This window comes from Procambarus clarkii, chromosome 45, assembly GCF_040958095.1.
Source record: "Procambarus clarkii isolate CNS0578487 chromosome 45, FALCON_Pclarkii_2.0, whole genome shotgun sequence".
In the NCBI taxonomy this organism is placed as follows: Eukaryota; Metazoa; Arthropoda; class Malacostraca; order Decapoda; family Cambaridae; genus Procambarus; species Procambarus clarkii.
In genome coordinates, this window is record NC_091194.1 from 9,826,586 (window position 1) to 9,847,663 (window position 21,078).

General features: G+C 40.2%; 2 protein-coding genes across 4 annotated transcripts in view; both read right to left on the reverse strand.

The window, feature by feature from the left end:
- Positions 1 to 12,329, reverse strand: part of LOC138350466 (MAGE-like protein 2) — a 41,048-nt gene extending 28,719 nt beyond the window's left edge. For both annotated transcript variants that reach the window (XM_069301386.1, XM_069301385.1), the window contains exon 1: positions 12,139 to 12,329. The gene's annotated coding sequence lies outside the window, so the exon portion shown is untranslated. The remainder of the gene's footprint in view (positions 1 to 12,138) is intronic.
- Positions 12,330 to 15,472: 3,143 nt separating this feature from the next.
- Positions 15,473 to 21,078, reverse strand: part of LOC123770031 (L-asparaginase 1) — a 33,280-nt gene continuing 27,674 nt past the window's right edge. For both annotated transcript variants that reach the window (XM_069301387.1, XM_045761615.2), the window contains exon 15: positions 15,473 to 17,918. In XM_069301387.1, coding sequence (XP_069157488.1) covers positions 17,890 to 17,918 — 29 coding nt within the window. In that variant the 3' untranslated portion in view covers positions 15,473 to 17,889. The remainder of the gene's footprint in view (positions 17,919 to 21,078) is intronic.

The window sequence follows — 21,078 nt, forward strand, 5'->3', positions numbered from 1 at the left end:
TTGTATATTAAGTTGATATTTCTCTCATACTCATTAGAATTGGAATGTCTTATATACATCAACACGACCATGAAACACCACCACCCTGTATAGAACAACGGACCGTTACAGCGACACTTCGAAACTCGTGTTGCTCTGGTTGGTGCAGCGACGGTCTTAATTGCTACTATAGCGTTTGATTCCCCGTCGGTCCAAGATTGATTGATGAAGATTAAGCCACCCGAAAGGTGGCACGGGCATGAGTAGCCCGTAAGTGGTGGCTCTTTTGAGCCATTACCAGAATCAATAGATGATACTGGAGATCTGTGGAGGTGCGACTGCACCCTACGTGACGGGAGATGTCTCCCGTCCTCGGTCCAAGTTGATTGGCATCGTTATATCCTCAACACCATCCACATATCCCAGGTGCTATAGTGTGTCGTCATAACCCTTCCCACGTACAACACACACACTATATACTCACTCGACAAGCTTTGCACTTTCTCCTGACCGCCACGTTACTTATCCATATCGCTCAAATAAACATCGCCAAGTTGTGTTTGTTGTCTCTACTGCTAATTTACATTGAACATATTTGCAACAAACCTGTTGCTACTGCTATGATAATTAACCAGATTGGAATTTAGTAATTATCAAATGAAGGATACCAGGAGTGATCATCAACCTACCGGAAATCATGACGCTCGCAGAGGCAAGATTCTAAGAGTGAAAGCTGCATTGTCCGAGGCACTACAAGAGGGAAACTTTTCCTGTTTTAAGATCTTATAACCAGTTGAGAATTTCACTTCTGCTGCCCACCGTCTCTCCCCCTCAGCTGTGTTGAGAACAAAGCAAGCAAGCAACAAATGAAAGATACCCCAGAGGGGGTGATTGGTCAAGTGAGGAGAGGAGAACAGTAGGCTAGAGGAAACATTTTGGTAAGGGGGATAGAGCCAGGGCTCAACCCAGTTTACCCAGAGAATAATGTCCTCCCTGTCGATGGTTAATAACAGTGAGCGTCACTAACAAAAACGTTGATAATAGTTATACATTTCCATAGGGTCCCAGTAATACAGTCGGGCTTGTTCTTGATTCACAATTGGGAATTCCGAGTTCGAATCCCGGTCGGGATAAAAATGGTTGGTTGAGTTTCCCGTCACCTAACGCACCTGTTCACCTAGCAGTAAATAGGTACCCAGGAGTTAGACTATTGTAGGGGTTGCATCCTGGGGAGGGTCAGTAGTTCGACCTTGGGGGAACTTCTGTACAAGCCTAACATGGATATATGAACTGACTGCCTGTCCCCAGATCTAATGAATTAAATGTTTGGTCGCTATGAAAAGGTGGGGGGGGGCACACCAGAGAAAACAAAGCGTTAACGGGGGAGACTTTCTCTTTCTGTGGCCGAGGCTGGTGTGTTGTGGGAGATAGAGTGATGAAGATTAAGCCACCCAAGAGGTGGCACGGACATGAATAGCCCGAAATGTGGGAGTTGTTAAGGAGGTCCCGGAGGGGAGGATTATTAGTGAGATGAGTGGGAAGGGCGTTGCTAAAGCTGAGAAGAAAGGAGGAGAGGGAAATGGAGGTTAAACAGGAGGAATAAGAAGCAATGTATTAGTGATTTTCCCCACTTTTCATTACAGGAAAAAAATAATTTAACTTATTAGAGCTGCCCCACACGGATAACGACGCGAGGGACGAGGACACAGAGACCAATAAGACCAATCCTGGAGTATGCGGCCCCAGCATGGAGCCCGTACCTTGTCAAGCACAAGGCGAAGCTTGAAAAGTTCAGATATGCCACTAGGCTAGTCCCAGAACTAAGAGGCATGAGTTACGAAGAAAGGCTGCGAGAAATGCACCTCACGACACTAGAAGACAGAAAAGGGGAGACATGATCCCTACCTACAAAATTCTCAGAGGAATTGACAGGGTAGATAAAGATAAACTGTTTAACAAGGGTGGTACGCGAACAAGGGGACACAGGGGGAAACTGAGTACCCAAATGAGCCACAGGGACGTTAGAAAGAACTTTTTCAGTGACAGTAGTTAACAGATGGAATACATTAGGCAGTGATGTGGGAGGCTGACTCCATACACAGTTTCAAATGTAGATATGATAGAGCCCAGTAGGCTCAGGAATCTGTACACTAGTTGATTGACAGTTGAGAGGCGGGACCAAAGAGCCCGAGCTCAACCCCTGCAAGCACAATCAGGTGAGTACACACACATCAGCCATTTCACGCAGTGTTTAATTTAGTTTCTTATGTATCCATATACCCATCTTGTTGACGGTGGTTGAAAGGTTGTGAAGTTGCATAATGGGTTCAGGTGCTAGACCTCAATGTGTTGTAAAGTAAGAACCAATCCACGGGTCAATAGAAAGACCGCCACACTGACATGGCGAACTTAGCAACACATGAAACACGGGAAATTAAAATAGTATGTATTAATTTCTTAGGCTGTAATTTGTAAGAATATGTTTAAAGTGCATATATTAATGGGGAAAGCAAAGAGCAGAGAAGGTTGTGTTAGGTCAAAAACCGCGAACACTACCAGCAAACTCTCCTACATGCAAGCATATTAAAATAGTATGTACACAAAAACATGAGCCTACCCATTCGGATGTACGAAAGTGAAAGCGAAAAAGTGTTCATGTACGGGACATCCATAACTCACAACTTAAACTATTTACCTGTGTTTACCTGAGAGCCACCAACACTAGTGGCCTCGACGAGGGCAGGAAGCCGGTGGTTTGTTGAAGGTCCCCCCCCCCCCCCATTTGCCTCCCATATATTCATAACTCGCACACTATTCGTAACTCTGATTTCATTCCAGATTCCTACAACTTTCTTCTATCTCTACTCTCTTTTCTCATCTATTCCCTACCACCCTCCCCCAAAAAGGTAGAAAAGGAGATATGGTGTTAAAGCAGCCCGTCCTCCTAGGGTTTCTCAACGTCAGCAAACTGTCGTACTAAAGTGCCCTTATCCTAACCTACCAGAGGACCCAAAAACAGAAAATGGGACAGTATGTCAATTTCGCGAGTCGCTACCATTTTCTAGTACGACAATTTTTGGCCTTAGGTAGAGTATACGTCAAATTGCGACACGCTATTAGGACAGTAAAGAGCGAGAATGAATTTGAGAGAGGAATGGTGGGTGATGGGAGTGCCGCGAGGGGAGGGGGGGGAGGAGGGGATATTGTAATTGTTAAAGAGTGTGTGGAAACAGGGTGTTGGAGAGGGTGGGGCAAAAGGGAACAAAGGGGAACCATTTCTCACACTGCTCCACGCATCGTTGATCCTGTGTCATCACCACCAACTCCACGCAAGACAATCGTCCCATTACTTATGCCACTCTAACAACTTTCCCGGTGTAAATTTGAATCATTTGTTCACTTATGACAAAATCATGATGAAACAGTAAGATACACTTCCTCCCAAGCGAAAACATCTTGAAATTAATTTTCTAACTACGATTTCCGTTTTTTAAGAAACGTTGATCAAAACAAGAAAATTAAATTCTTCATTCCTCCTCCAAAATTGTTAATGAATTTTATTGCAGGACTGAATTAACCTGTGACAGACAAATTAGTTTATCAAATTATATTTTATACATCAGTTTTCCTATCAGATTTGGGTCTGTAATAACCTGTCCTCAGAGGGTTTGTGCCCTGGAGGTAATCACTTCAAAACCACTACATACTTAATATTGTTATCTACTGAGAAAATTAACTGGAGCCGTGGTGAGGATTCGAATCTATGTCCTGGGAAGTCCCAGATGCATGCTCTAAACGACTACGCCACGACAGTGTAAATGAATTGCAACCTGGAGTGCTACTGCACCCACTAGGAATTGTGTGAAACCCTAGTTTGGCTTCAGTGGAATCCTCGGGAATCCTAGTGGGTGCAGTAGTACCTCAGGCTGCAATTCATTTACCGTGTCGTGGCGTAGTCGTTTAGAACGTGCATCTGGGAACACCCAGGGCATAAGTTCGAATCCTCATCACGGCTCCTGTTACTTTTATCATTGACATATCATGATAATGATTTTTCTCTGTGTACTATTATCTACTCTCTATCCGTGGTTAAGGTTACGTTACGTTAAAACAGTACATTATTCTCAAACATGTGAAAATGTGAAATTCGAAAAGTATTTGAGTATCCCCTAGAATTTAACTTAAACTCTAGATGTTTACTATTTACCACAGCCATAATGAGCCATGTTGTTATGCTATAAATTAAACCCCATCCTCCTGAAAATTATAGTACCTTTTTGTAACTATGTGGTCAATCGTACCAATATGCAGCAATGGAGTCCCAGCAAGCCAATTGGTGTACTTTTTTATAGTTGAAAAAAATTAAGCTAAAATACAATCTCAAATATTTCTAGGCCAAGTATAGCACATAGTGGATGCACTATATTAGGCCTCAGATAGCATACCTAAACCTAGGATGGTTAGGTTTTGTTATATTAGCAATATAAAAACTTGTTTCGGTTTGTCCAAATTCAATAACACAAAAGTCTACTTTCTATTGGTCCATCACGACATATTTGTACTGTCGACCACATGTAATCACTATAAGTGAAATTGAAATAAGTTTATTGAGGTAAAATACACACAAAGGGATGAGGTAGCTCAAACTATTCTCACCCCGTTCAGTACATCGTGTTAATACATACATAGATACACATCACAAACAATAAACATATTACCGAACATTCTGAGAGTTAAATATATACATTTCCTTCACTATAAGTAATTTCATTTTAGGGGGCTGGACTGCATAAAGTATATATAAATAACATTATACACATCTTAGGTTATTATTTTTTTCTCTGGAAAGCTCAGAACTATGACTTTGAACTATGACTATGACAGAAACCCTGACTTTCCCAGGATGCAACCCACAACAGTTGACTTGTTGTGTTAGAGTCAGCTACTCAGAGCAAAAGCAATAATATATTTGAAATTTTGTTACCTAGATTACTATATATAAAGTATAATGATCATAGGTTATTTATTTTTATAAATAATATGATTGATTTTGTATAAAATCTGTTAAATCAGTTATAAATGTACAACCATTTTTTTTAAGAAAAAACTTATTTAAATTTGACGTGAAAATGTCTTACAATAAACCAAAATCGTTTCCTGGCAACAACCTTGGAAGAGGGAAGTCATTCACCATAGATGGCCAACATCCTTCTATATCTAGAGTTTAGACCTATACAAACTTATCCTATTTGTACCCAACCCCAGGATGCAACCCACAACAGTTGCCTTGTTATGTTAGATTCAGCTACTCAGAACAAAAGTTTCAAGTAGCACGGGCTATGGTAAGCCCGTAAGTGGAGGCTCTTTGGAGTGATTGAACCGAGGTATGACCCAAAGACGTACACCACTGTGTTCAACACACTGTATTTACCTGTACTTACCTGAGGGCCACTAACTCTTTTGTGGCCTCGACTAGGCCATGAAGCCGGCGGCTTGTCAAAAGTCCCCCCCCCCCCCTCCTCCACCATTACATATGTACAACGATGAAACACTACGAATTCGGTATTGCATCCCGAGTCTGAGTTTTGCACCATCTCCGTAACGTGGGAATATACAGTGTTAATATGGCGGGAAAAGTGGCGGACCATCGCGGATGTCGTCTTGACGGCGGAGAAGGAAACTTATCTCTTTTTGTAACTTAAAGTTACCAGTTGAAGAAATTCCAGCATTAATTTGGAGGTTACCGGTTCTCGACGACCGGACCAGTTACCGGTCCACGACAACTATTTAGTCTGGACCAGTTACCGGCTCATATCAGTTTGGGGGTAACTGTACACCTGGTGGTTGGGTCGCAGGCGAAAATCCTAGGTTCCATTACCGTGTGAGGACAGAAGCGTTGAGGCAACATACCATATACTACCATGTATGCTATAATATTACCGTGCAAGTCATAATACCATCATGAATGGTGGTATTATGGTTTCATAATGGCTCACATTATGAAACGTCAGAATAGTTAAATTACAATACAAGAGAAACAACCAAGGCTTCTAGGGGGGATAGTATAAAGAGCAAGACCTCACTTTCCCGTAGTAAATTTATCTGAATTTACCCGAGGGCAACATTCTAGTGGCTTCGTGAAGGACAGGAAGCCTAACAAAGGCCCACAGTAGCCTTCATATCTCACAATTATTTTTATCATTAGTATTATACAATAGAATGCATTCTGTATCCGAGAGGGCTAGGATTGCAGGGGAAGGTTGGAGAACCCGGCAGGTGTGGAAGGTGGTGCAGGGAAAGGCTGGAGAACCCGGCAGGTGTGGAAGGTGGTGCAGGGTGTGGGTGAAAGTTGGCTCGGACTCCAGACATTGTTTACACCCACGCCTCCTTAGTGAGAGTGTGGGTGGGTGGGGGGCAGTTGAAGTTCGCTGTACCGTTATCGGGTTCACTCTCGTTCATCCTTGCTCACTCTTATCAGTACCGTATCTCTTAAGCTGGTTCTAATTCGTTGTCTGCTACAATTGCTCAAAATCACACTAGGCTCCGTTGAATAGCCTCTTATAAATAACGTTGCTTTTTTTCGCTCGTATACGAAAACGTTTTCGTATGCGAAAAGGACAGTACGTCACTTTCGCGAGCCGCTACTATTTTCTAGTACGGCCATTTTTAGCCTTAGTGCGCATACAAATCAAATGTTTATTCAGGTAAAAGTACATACATAATAGATGAGTTACAAACATAATGTTGGATTTCTAGATAGAGCTAGTACATACAAAGTCTAAAGCCACTAATAACGCACAGCGTTTCGGGCAATACGAGCGAAAAGCGACATTATTTGTAAGAGGACGGGTTGGTTCCCCCCTACCTCACCCTAACACCAGCCACCCAGTCATATAGTATATAATATCCCATTGTCGAAGGCATATAGCCTGTGGCTTTTCTAGAGCAACCAAATTGACTACAAGCCACACCCAACAGTGCTTAATCAACTGGCCGAGTGACTGGCAAATCATCCCGTACACCACTTCTCACGCCAGTTTCTTCCAGAGAAAAGATGCAAGAAATTTCAACCACAATTGTGATATTAGTTGGCTTATTTTCCCAACCAATACGGCGGAGGAAAACAGCAGGAGCTTTCATATAGAGTTCTCTCTAAGTTGTTTCTACTAATATTTACTGCAGGGAGACAACAAGGAATACCCTTCACTCTACACACACTGGAAGATACACTGCTTGTGTATCTTTCTCACGCACGCATCAATAGAACAAGTGAGCATGGATGAAAGCTTGAGAATCAGATGAGCAACAGAGATGTTAGAAAGTTTTGAGCGCAAGAGTAGTGGAATGAGCCAAATGTACAGATTGTAGGAGTGAACTCCATTCATAATTTAACAAGTATATATATGGTATAGAAATAGGTCAAAAGTCATTGCATTAGACAACCGGCGGATAAGTGGCGGGGTCCAAGAGCTAAATCTCGATCCTGAAGGCACAAACAGGTGAATACACACGCGCGCACACAAAACGAACAAAAAAAAAACAGTTGGTATTTTAAAAAGATTTACAAGATGAAACCATTATGAAATTTCACTGCATTAATTGAATGGAAGCTGGCGAGGTGGGGCTAAGGCTAGGTCCAGCAGCACATCTAGGTTTCATCTCACTCCACAAAGCTGACAAAAAAGAAGTAACCGAGCGAGTTAAACCAAATGTGCGAGGAAGCAGCAATAAGGATTAACATAGTGCCATAGGTCAAGGACCAATCTAAGATATACTGTCATATCACGAGGAAATTGATGTTAAATAGGCAAGTGATATGACGAAAGTAACCGCAAAACTTTCAATTATTAAGAAGTCCACGAAGAGCTCAAACAAAACTATGAGAGGTAAAAGATACATATCTTTTAAGTGGACGTGTAATTGCTTTGTGCATCCTGGATTGGGACAGAAATATATTTTGCATTAAAATACCCAACCTAACCTAATCAAACCTAACTTTATCTAGCATACCATAATCCAACCTGATGCGCAATTGTCGGACCGTCCTTGTCTCTCAACTGTGGGGTCCAAGGTTCGATCCTCCAGTGGGTCAGATGTTTCTAGTTTATCTAGACGTAAATAGTTGCCTAAGAGGCAACTGTTGTACGTTTCGTCGACTATGGGAAATCATAAGGGTAAACCATATACAAATACAATTTTAAGAAATAGAAAACGATATGTGCGAAATGTCTGTAAACTGGCCTTCCTCAAGTCACTTCCTCAGGATACATCCCACAACAGATGACTAACTCCTGGGTACCTATTTACTATTAGTGAACAGAGACATTAGGTGAAGGAAAACATGACCCCAACGTCTCAGTCTGTCTGGGAATCAACACTGGTTCAATCGCCTGAAAGCTGACTATTCTCAAGAACCAGCTTCTCTCGCAAACCTTCACTACGTCATCGCCCCCTCCCAAACCACTCAAGGATAATAAGCCATTAATGTTACGAGGCAGGAAAATCACTTGAATACAACCACCATAATTATATTATTATTGCCAGTAATTAAACATTGCTGTGTTGCTGGAAAATTAAACAGTAATTAAGGACGCGAGGCTTGTATGTACTACGTAGTAAGAGATGACATGGTGTTCCAGTGTTTCTCGTTTTGTGGTGCAGAGGCAAATGAGCCAAATGTATGCATGTCTGCAAAGAATCCGTCTGCAAAAGATTGAAGATTGATGATGAGAATAAAGTCGAGACAAGAGAGAATAAGCAAGAGAGACAAAAAGGAAAGTGTATGAATAGCCATGAAAATAGATGCAACGGAAATTAGCAATCAAAGAACGAATATTCTAATTTCTAAACCCCTTAAACTTTACGCAATCTACTAAACACAACAAATCGGCCTGCAAATACCTTTCTTCATTCAGGATCTGCTACCTAAAGTTGTGAATCCTAGGCTAGCGATCCACACACACGATACGGTATCAATCTACAGATTAGAACATACTGGAACAAAGCCTTATTGCTATCAGACGAATTGAATAATATATTGCTAGTAGGGGAGTAGGGGTTCCTTCTAGAAATACTTTTTAGCCTAGCGGGAGCCTTCCCCGACAGTTAAAACTAGTGCAACATGGACAGTGAGCTAGCCCTCGCTTCCCTTACTCACTGGTAGGTGAGTACACAGCAAAAAAGTGAAATTGACATCTTAAAGGACGTATCCACTCCCCCTCCACATCCCTCAATATCCAAGTGGAGTAAAGCCAATTTTATGTTTTTTTTTTTATTTCGCCACGCGTCAAACTATTCACAATCTCCTAAATTGTAGCCAACAGCACAAATTAAATCGTTAATTAAAAGCAAGAGTGTGTGTTCATCCCCCGCTCTCACTCTCTCTTTTCCTCCATCCCCCCCCCCTCTCTCTCTCTTATCATCCCTCCCCTTTCACCCCCACTCTCTTCCTCACTCTCCATGTCTCCCTTCATTCCATCCCTTTGACAGCAGAGATGGGGATACCTAGGTCTAATTCAACTTCATTTTTGTTACACGCTAATTTGGCTGCAATGTCTGTCATTTGTGTGTGATGGTATCCATACAAAAGAGATTCGAAACCCTTTACTCCGTGCAGCAATTAGGTCATAGGTCAGCTAGTATCAGGTTCTTGCTGTCGATTGGCCCTTGCATAGTAGGCCGAGTACGACGTTTTGGCTACTAGGTACAACATATATATATATATATATATATATATATATATATATATATATATATATATATATATATATATATATATATATATATACATATATATATATATATATATATATATAAATATATATATATATAAATATATATATAAATATATATATATATATATATATATATATATATATAAATATATATATAAATATATATATAAATATATATATATATATATATATAAATATATATATATATAAATGTCGTACCTAGTAGCCAGAACGCACTTCTCAGCCTACTATGCAAGGCCCGATTTGCCTAATAAGCCAAGTTTTCATGAATTAATTGTTTTTCGACTACCTAACCTACCTAACCTAACCTAACCTAACATTTTCGGCTACCTAACCAAACCTAACCTATAAAGATAGGTTAGGTTAGGTTAGGTAGGGTTGGTTAGGTTCGGTCATATATCTACGTTAATTTTAACTCCAATAAAAAAAAATTGACCTCATACATAATGAAATGGGTAGCTTTATCATTTCAGAAGAAAAAAATTAGAAAAAATATATTAATTCAGGAAAACTTGGCTTATTAGGCAAATCGGGCCTTGAATAGTAGGCCAAAAAGTGAGTTCTGGCTACTAGGTACGACATAAATATATATATATATATAAATATATATATATTATATATATGTCGTACCTAGTAGCCAGAACGCACTTCTCAGCCTACTATGGAAGGCCCGATTTGCCTAATAAGCCAAGTTTTCCTGAATTAATCTATTTTCTCTAATGTTTTTCTTATGAAATGATAAAGCTACCCATTTCGTTACGTATGAGGTCAATTTTTTTTATTGGAGTTAAAATTAACGTAGATATATGACCGAACCTAACCAACCCTACCTAACCTAACCTAACCTATCTTTATAGGTTAGGTTAGGTTGCCGAAAAAGTTAGGTTAGGTAGTCGAAAAACAATTAATTCATGAAAACTTGGCTTATTAGGCAAATCGGGCCTTGCATAGTAGGCAGAGAAGTGCGTTCTGGCTACTAGGTACGACATATATATATATACACACATATAAACAACTCTATGGAAAACAAATTCCAAATTTCAGACTTCATCGAAATTGCAGGGGGTAGATTAATTTTTTTTTTCTATTTTGCCCCGAGGGGCGAGTTTATTGGGCAGCGCCACTCATCCTGTGAGTGGACATACCGCCATAGCAGCATGTACAAGCCTATTTTTTTAAAGGGGCAATGTTGCCAACCTCAACGAGCTCTGTTTTTTGCAGGTATTCTCCTGCGCGGGCGCTAATCTTCTGGGTGGCTTTTTGTTACTTGTTTCTCATTTCTGTCTTGCTTAGGCGGTGGAGGAGTATTTATGACTTGTGTTGGCTTCAGTAATATTATGGCCAATGTGTTTAACATTAGCGCTGTTTCATCTCGGTTGACGCTATTTTTAATTGAGGTCCTCCAACCTTCGACAATCCTATTTTGTCGACATCTTATTTTATAGACAGACTTTATTTTCTTTCGGTGCAGAGCCTAATGGAGTCGCGCTCATCTCTGTACTTTGTTTATTATATGTTTATATACAAGCTCAAGTGTTGGTCTTGTGTTGGATGTACATAGCATTCAGATGATCTCTATCAAGACTCCGTGAGGCTGCAGATCTCTGCCAGTCTGCAGGCGTTATTGTGTCAATGTGTTCCTCAGGCGACAGTTTTGGTGTTAATATACTCCCAGATTCTTCTCTCACCCCTGCCAATCTTACAGGGCCACACTACCCCGAGGCACTCCCAGCTACAGGGCCACACTACCCTGAGGCACTCCCCGCTACAGGGCCACACTACCCCGAGGCACTCCCCGCTACAGGGCCACACTACCCCGAGGCACTCCCCGCTACAGGGCCACACTACCCCGAGGCACTCCCAGCTACAGGGCCACACTACCCTGAGGCACTCCCAGCTACAGGGCCACACTACCCTGAGGCACTCCCAGCTACAGGGCCACACTACCCAGAGGCACTCCCAGCTACAGGGCCACACTACCCCTGAGGCACTCCCAGCTACAGGGCCACACTACCCCTGAGGCACTCCCAGCTACAGGGCCACACTACCCAGAGGCACTCCCAGCTACAGGGCCACACTACCCTGAGGCACTCCCAGCTACAGGGCCACACTACCCAGAGGCACTCCCAGCTACAGGGCCACACTACCCCTGAGGCACTCCCAGCTACAGGGCCACACTACCCAGAGGCACTCCCAGCTACAGGGCCACACTACCCTGAGGCACTCCCAGGTACAGAGCCACACTACCCTGAGGCACTCCCAGCTCATAAGGGTCATACCCTGCATTATCAATAATTACAATGAATAACAATGACAATGTATAATTTATATATTCCCTAATTAAATTTATATAATTCACTTCAATTACATAATTCAAAAGGTATATTCGCCAGGAAATACTTACCGTTAAAATATGAAGTAACGGCGTGGAATACAATACTGGCAGCGCTGGAAATCACAATATTAATAATAGAAGCGTTTTAAACTGGACTAGAAGAGTGAAAATAGCTGTTAGCAGTCATTGAAAACCACAGAGCAGCACGAGCGCAACCCTCCTCCCTTGAAGGTTGCTGGTACACTGACACAGCCAGCTCTTGACCCCTCAGTTGCAGCGCGTGCCAGATGCCGCCATCCCAAGCGCTTTTAACTACCATTATTCTTACTATTATTCAGTATTATGGGCTACAATTAATCAAATGCGGTAAAATAACACCGGGCAACAAAATTCCTTCCAAAGCTGTCAACTCTTGTACCAGGAACGGTCGATCGAGGGCCTCTGGGCTGACAACACTGCAAACTGGGCAGGACAGGGGTGATCACATTGAAACTTTAAACATATTAAACAACTTGGAGGATATTGATCCAGACCACTTCTTCAAAAGGTCAGATATAACACGAACAAGTAGCAATATATTCAAACTCAATACGCTACAGTGTAGGACAGAAAACAAGAGATGCTTTTGGGTTATAATTCCTGGGAACTGCCTACCCGAAGCTATAAATGCCAAAACATTGCGGAATATTTAAATTTAGCTCGATAAAATCATCAGGAGAAATGGGGAGGGACCTTTGACAAGCCACTGGCTTCCTGTCCTCAGCAAGGCCACTAAAGATATTGTGAACCCCTCAGGTAAATTCAGGTAAATAAATAACTGACATTTTAACATTGGCAACAATCTGTTTTGTGCTTCGAGGTGGAATGGTTGGAAAATAAATTTATTGGGTCCTCCATGGTGCACATAATTTTATTTCTAGGAGACAGGAAGTTTATTTTATGCACGTTAGGCTCATATCGAGATCCCCCCCCCCCGGTCAAATTATTGACCCCCCTCCAAAGGATGAAATGCCACAACCATAGCCTAATTCCCAGCTAGATTCACGAAAGCACTTACGAACGTGTACATCATTCCTCAATCTTTGACGGCTTTGGTTACATTTATTAAACAGTTTACAAGCATGAAAACTTCCCATTGAACTATTGTTATTGTTATAAACATCCTCCTAGTGCTTCGGAGCTCATTAACTGTTTAATAATTGGAAACAAAGCCGTCAAAGATTGAGAAAAGATGTGCAGGTTCGTAAGTGCTTGCTTAAGTGCTTTCGTGAATCTGGCCCGTACTGCTAGTATAAGAGGCATCAGGTGAAAGGAAACTTGCCCAACTATTTCTTCCCCCTGGGAACCGAACCTGGAGTTCCCGACTGCAATTCAAGAATGTAGTAAACTGTGTAACAATTTTATTTTTATTTTATTTTTATTTATGCATATACAAGAATGTACATAAGGAATGTGAGGATACAAGTCCCTTTGTCCCTCAACGTAACCAGGAAATCCACGAGTTAACTGTACGTGCTTGTGGATATGCACATCATCAGGGCGGGTATGTTCATTGTGACAAAAATCAAAATATTTAGGCCATGTAGTGGGGCCAAACAAATCCTGGAATGTCACAGTGGTAGCAGGAAGGAATTCGTTCTAGCGCAGTAATGGCGCCGGGAACCTCAATGAAGGAAGTGGATAAACCAGCATGTCCTCCTAAGGTTTCCTAACTCAAGAAAACGGTAAATTTAATGTGCCCTCTCCTAACCTACCAGAAGGGCCCAAAACAGAAAATGGGACAATGGGTCACTTTCACAAGGCACTTCCATTTTCTAGTACGATAATTTTTGGCCTTATGTAACACATGTCACTAGTGGCTTTACAAGACTGTAATTACCATATTTGTATCCTCACATTCCTTATGTACATTCTTGTATATGCATAAATAAATAAATAAATAACCATACAAGAGAAAAGCGACATTCTTTGTAGGAGGACAGGTTGGACAAACACCACAGTTGTCATGATGCAAGATGAAGCCAGGGACGAGGTAGTCACTACTGTGGGCTTGGGGCTCAACCCAGCAATGGAAGTGGTCAGGAGGAATGGAGAAAGTCAATAGGGGTAGTCAGAGATGAAGTCTGGTCTGAGCTCAATGTAGCCAGGGCTATGGAGACCATCCTTCCATCGTAGGCTGACTTGGAGGGCCTGGTCACCCACCCCACAAGTCAGAGAAGAAATAAGCTCAAGTTAACAAAAAAAGTATCGGATAAAAACTTTACTGTCCAGTTCCCCCACCCACCAGGGAGCAAACATGGAAGGTAAGCACAAGGGAAAGCAACCTCAGAGTTAACCAAAACAGTACTACTGTATATATGCAAGTCACTATTGCAGGACTGAAAGGTATCCCAGGAACCAATAATGGGTACCAACCCTACAATGCCCTGCCCACTTGATCCAAATGTCTAGTGTTTCTAGTGGTAGTGTTTCTAAGCAGGAATAGCCAGATGAGCCAATTGGTTCAGGTGGACCGCACTGAACCTCCCGTTTTATCCCCCGTCCCCTCACCAAAAAAACATGTTCCCAACCCCACAGGGGTTGCAACCAGTGGGCAGGCTCAACTTCCAGATGGGGAAAAAGGGCGTGCAGGTCTCCATACACAGCCAACATATGGGAACAGATCTTGCTTGTGCACCGACAGCAGAAGAGAAAAGCGGGAACTATCCACTTCTACCTGTGGACAGTGCACAAGAACACCCCTTACTACATCAAGACTGACCACTGAGGGGGCACTAGAGAGAGAGAATGGTCCTCAGATAAATTCTTGCAGGCAGGTGTTCAATCCCTGATGGTACATGTGGTTGGGTACCATTCCTTCCCTCTAATTTCCCAGCTTCTTGTCCTGATATACCTTCCAAGTGCCATAATCATGCGGATTTAGTCCTTTCTCTTCATAATTACTTTACTTTCAGGTGTACAAACTACTCTTAATTTGAGGTATACATCTTCCCCTACCAAGATGTTTCATAGGTTCAACCATACCCAAAGTGTACTGAAGGCTTGTCTGCTTCCTGACATAATGCAGACACCTAGTGCTTTATTATCTAGAAATATTACTCAAAATTAATACCCGTTACCCTATTACTAATGTGTGTTAATGACTTTGCAGGAATGTACCAATCACCAAAATCTATACTATCAAAACCCACTGTACCTTGCTGTATATAAATTCTGTGCATGTTCTTTGTGTTGAAAATAAATTTTTATTTATGAGACTATAAATTTCTATGGGATTAAAGGCATTTAAATCAGCAAGACAAAATAGATTTTTACCTCCAGGGCTTGGCATTTTTTTTTAATATTTGAATAATGGTACCTTAACACATCCAGCACATCTAAAAGGACTCAATGAAACGAACAATTACAAAAAAATAATTTATCACAATGGCCAGATCATTAAATAAATCTATTTCGTACATACTAAGCTTAGGGATAATATAAAACATTAAAAGAACCATGAAAATCAATACTGTACATATGAATCGATGATTAAACTAGTCAGATAACAAGTCAGGATAACTTGCCCCGAATTAGTACTATATATGTTTATTCTATATTTATAGCTTTGATGCCTTGGCCCCTATGAAAATTCCCCATCCTTGAGGGCATGGCCACATGCAAAACTTTGGATATTTAAATTACAGTACCATCGAGTGTTGATTCACTCTTCCAAGAGTGCCTGAAATGCTTGTGAAGATAGTACAGTACTGTACTATATTTAAGGCAAGTGAATGATGCAGCTGCCACTAGCTCATACCATGGAAGAAGACTGGTATGAGATTAAATTACAGTACAGAAATAAGTTAAGATAAAAATTGAGGAACAAAAAAGAATGGGCAATATAAGGGTGGATAAAATATAGTAGGCCATCAAGTGGCAATAGTGTAGATGTTTTTTTCACCCATATGGTTATAAATCCCGAAAATGTTCCAGAGGAATGAAACATTGTAGAAAATAAATCTTTCAATAATTACTAAGAGTTTCTTTACCATGAATTTTGTTATCTTGATTGCTCTTAATATTGATACTAAAAAAAATAGAAGCATAGAAAGCTTACACTATCAGAACAACAATACCAGAAATGTAGTCATATTTAACCAAATGTGTTTACAGGAACCTGCCCAAGTATATAAACAAGTATATATATATACAGTATATATAATCTCTCATTATATATTGTTCAAAAGAGATTCTTTAAGAAACTTAGCAGCTATGTGCCAGCATAACAAGCTAAGCTTGTATTAAAAATATATTAGAAATAATGAAAGAGCAACTTTAAATTATACATCCCCGAGGGCTGTCTTCGTATTCTCAAATAATACAAGTTAAAATACCTAACATTTCCTATTTTTTCAGAAAATAAACAGTTCATCCATCTTGACTCATAGCAAATAACATACAATATCAGAATTTCTTTAATCCTGCTAGCACTGATATTTACACTACATGCTCTTGGGTGACCAATGGTTCATTAGTAATTTTTAGACCCTAAGGCAAGATTGCCAGGACATTCAGCACTGGATAAATAATGTCCCCAAGAAGAAAAATTACTGATCTTGATGAATTCATAGATGAACACTTTACAATTCATGTTTGTGCATAATTCATTACACCTGGACAGTTCCGTGTGTAATGCAACGGTTTTATCAGTGCCACTTTTCATACTGAAAATAACTCCCTTGTCATCACAGCATACAAAATAGTTAGCAATAAAAAAATTGTATTTGATCTATGAGAACTACAGTAACTGCTAAAAGTATAAGCTACACAAAATGAGCTCAGTAAAAAAAAAAAAAAAAAAAAAAAAAAAAAAAAGAGAGAGAGAGTTAACAGTGCCTTCAGGTTCAGTAATGTGCTGTTATCTGGCAAAGAAATGCATAGATTTCACCGCTGTTGTTCCTGGAATGTCGTGCCTAGTCACAATCTTCACATTTGATTTTCTGTTTTGTCAAATTTAAGAGTGTATATAAAATAGTTCTATGACCATGTCATCTGTCAGTACAATAAGAAATGAATGAATATCATTACCATCTGGTTTGCTGCCAACTTTGCTCCATCATATACATGTTATCATTTAGTTGAAGCAAACCTATCAGTAAAACTGTACATAATACAATATTTACAAAATGGTGTGAATTGGAAGCAAGACTTTTGCATAGGATTCACTTTGTGAAATTGGTGCCATTTTCAACAAAATATTAAAGTTTAGCCAACACCACTTCATTACAGTATATACAATTATCACTTGTCTGAAACAAGTTTTATATTTGATTGGAATTTTTTTCTACATGTTAATATAGCAGTTTTCCATAAGCCGAGATAAAAACAACAATACTGTACTGGTATCAACTACAAAACCAGAGGGAAAGCTAGTATTGAATATTATATATAAGGCTGTCAAACATTGGCAATAAATCCAGCATTGAATGTAATGACACGCCTCTTTATAGTGGACCCCTCTGGGGGCTCTCTGTTTCCAGGGAGCCCCCGAGGGGTCCATCACAAAGAGGCATCCTTCGCAGAAAATATCATTGATAAGCTGTTGGCTGTAGACTGACGCACTGGATAACATTACTTATTGAGGTTTGCATGAGAACAACTGTAGACTTCATAATACCGACTTCTGGTGTGGGGTAGCTTGATGACATCTGCAGGCATGATGGAAGTCGACCACATGATAATTGGAGTGGTGGAGCACATGTGGATATGTAGATCTACACATTAAGATGCATTGCCACAGATGGAAGCCAGAAAGTCTTTACCCCTTAGTGATGGTCTTCAGGACCTCATGCTGTGACGCATCTCCTCTGTAATACACAACACATCAGATATGGGCAATGATACATGGTATCTAACGAGACCGAGTTGAGAGTGAAACCCTGTGGTTTCTAGCCAAGCTGAAAACTATACAGAATGTAAGGATTTTCTTACAAGTAAATATGTAGAACTTCCTATTTGGGATTCTATTTGCAATTCCTATTTAGGATTCCTCAGTGTGTCTATTAGACCTGAACACTAGTGAGACACTTCAAGTCATAGTATCTGGCCAGCAGAAGCACTGCACTGGACTAATTTTCCTTGACCAGGAATACAGTGAATGCTATGTTGGAGAAGAGAAGATCACCACCACCAGAGATATAAACACTACACAGTACTCTATACCTTACACGTTTCTTCAATGTCTGAAGGATGACTCAAAACAAAGTCATGTTATGAATAAAACCAACTCTAGTGTGAAAGTAATCATAATAATACAGTAATCATAATATGGTAATAATAATAATAATAATAATAATAATAATAATAATAATAATAATAATAATTATCTATTAAATTCTTACTATTTTTCATGTACATACACAACTTCATATTTAAGAGGAAAATTTACAAAACATCACATGAACTGCTCCTTCAGGTATTCATATGTTTGGGATGACGAAGGTTAAGTATGGTCGAGGGAAATACATTGTTACCCTAGTGTTCAGATGGTAAAGGACAGACTTCAGATCATACTGAAAGCAAACATTATACAGGAGGCAATATAATGACCTAAACAATACTACTAACCACTACTGCATTCAAAGGAACAATTAAGAAGGATATATGTGTTTGAAGTGCATATGATAACTATTCAAGGATAAGCCAAACAGAAAAAACTTGAAACTAGAGTACAGATGAATCAGTGTTATAATATTTACAAGATGAAAAACTGTTTACATCAACAGAATACAAATATGTTAATTAAAAACATGCATTAATTAAGAAAACAAGCGATGTGACAACAGATAGTACACACACAACACTTACACTAAACATATGGCAGTGAAACCTCAAGGCAGTGAAATATCTTGACCCCACAATACATGCACTCAACACAGGCAATGTGGTGGATCCCAGTGTCATGACCAGTAGAAATATGCACTAAGCACAGGCAGGGGAGTTATCAGGCAGGAACACGTTCTCACATCAGCACTACATAGAGCATTCCAAATGGATTCTTCACTGTAATACTTGTGTTCAGAGCACTGGAGAATACCCATTATGTCAACCTCTATACAGTTCCTATCACTATCTGTGAATACTTCCTGCACTCTATTCAACAATGGGAGTTTTTTTTACATTTAATTTCTGAAGTACTGCACAGGCAAGACAAGAAAAGCTAATGAAGCATCCAACAAGGAGATGGCAATGACTCGATAATTCCACCCAAGATCCAACCAGGGAAGGTTTTGCCTAGGAAGGAGCTAGGATTTGGATTTCTTCATTACAAAGCAGCCCATTCACAGCACTGTCAAGCCATGATCCCTGGCTAGCAGACTGCTGCTGCAAACTGGGAGCCAGATGTGCCAGGTGTGGAAGTAAACCAGAACCAGTATCCCTCATGAAGAACAACCCTTTTAAACATACCAAGAGCCAAGTTGGTAGTTCCAAGTCATGGTAGGAAGTGTCTCCGATAAAACCTAGGTGAATCTTGTATAAATCGGTAACAAACCGCACCTTAATGCAAGGGGGCGGAAGCAGATGAACATACACAAATACACAGCTGTAAGCACCTACAATCACAGGCTAAGTCTCAAAGTGATATAAACTTAAAATAATAAGTCATTATTATGCACACACCTAACCCTGAAGAAAAATCAAAGATGAGAAAATCAAGGCACACACACACACATGAATTATATAAATATAGTAGAAGCCCACCATGTGGGTTTCAAAGAGTGGAAAAAGTCAATTGACTTTCGACTTTGTCAAGTCACTTTTGACTCGATTCCAGTACCCAGCCTGTTCTGTTCAGGTGGAGAAAATCCTGTGGTAGCTGGGGAAGATGGCCAAGCATCCTAAGGGGGGTTGTTACTGTGATGATGATGCCTGAGGGAACTTAGTAAGACTTGACGTTTACATTTTCTCTTGGCTGGGGGTAATTTTTAATTTTAAGCCGAACTAAATATTCTCCAGTGCTCTCTAACACCAGTATGACTCTCCAGGGACCTCCAGAAATATTCCACTAGGCTGGTATCAGAAAGTTGCCTTGCCTGTCTGTTACCAATTATGAGGAATTGCTAAAAGACTTTGCCACGATCAAAGGTGCATCCAAGAGTGATAGCCCAGAAAGCTTTACGTCAGCATAGAATTATAAATATATAATACAGCAAAAGCAACTGGTGATGTTGGCTCAACTGCATCTTTCAATAACAGAGCAAATAAAAGTTTAATGCTAAACAGTACATGTTACTCAAAGTAGTAAGTGAGCACTTTTGGCAGTAACTTAGTATAAACACAGTTGAAAATATTAAACGAGTATTGAAAGTCAATAATTAGGGTCACAATTAAGGGTCTGATAGAATAAAAAAAAAAACGGTGCACAATATCATGAAATGAAGTAGACTGCCCAGAATTACCCTCTTTATCCTGGAGTTGGGAAGCAAAAAGAAACTTATATTATGATCCGACACGAATATCAATTGTTCATAAAGGGAGGAATAAAATTAGGCCAACTGAAAGTGGAAGGGGGGGGTGAAAAGTAATGGTTCAATCCTTATATTACACCATTTGTACCATAAACTTTACAAATCATTATGGTCTTCAAATCATAGAACGAGTATCATTGATGGCACATCTACATTATAATATTTCCTTCTTACATTTCATTATAACCACAAAATTTTCAAGAAAAGGTATTTCCTTTGCACATAAGGACTCGTATAATGATCCCAAGGACACATGGTCATGACATACAAGATACTGAGAAAGTAGCCAAGAAGTGTTTCATACATGAAGACTAGAGGACTTGGGTGGAAGCTGGAAACACCAACGAGCCACAGGAATGTAAGGAAGTGTTCTTACAGAGAATAAGTACAGTATTAAAATTGAGGAATAAAGTGAAGGAAAAGATGGATATTGAGGTCATGCCACTCTACAACTTCCGAAGAAGATATGGCCGAGTAATAACTAGAGACAGCAGTGTTC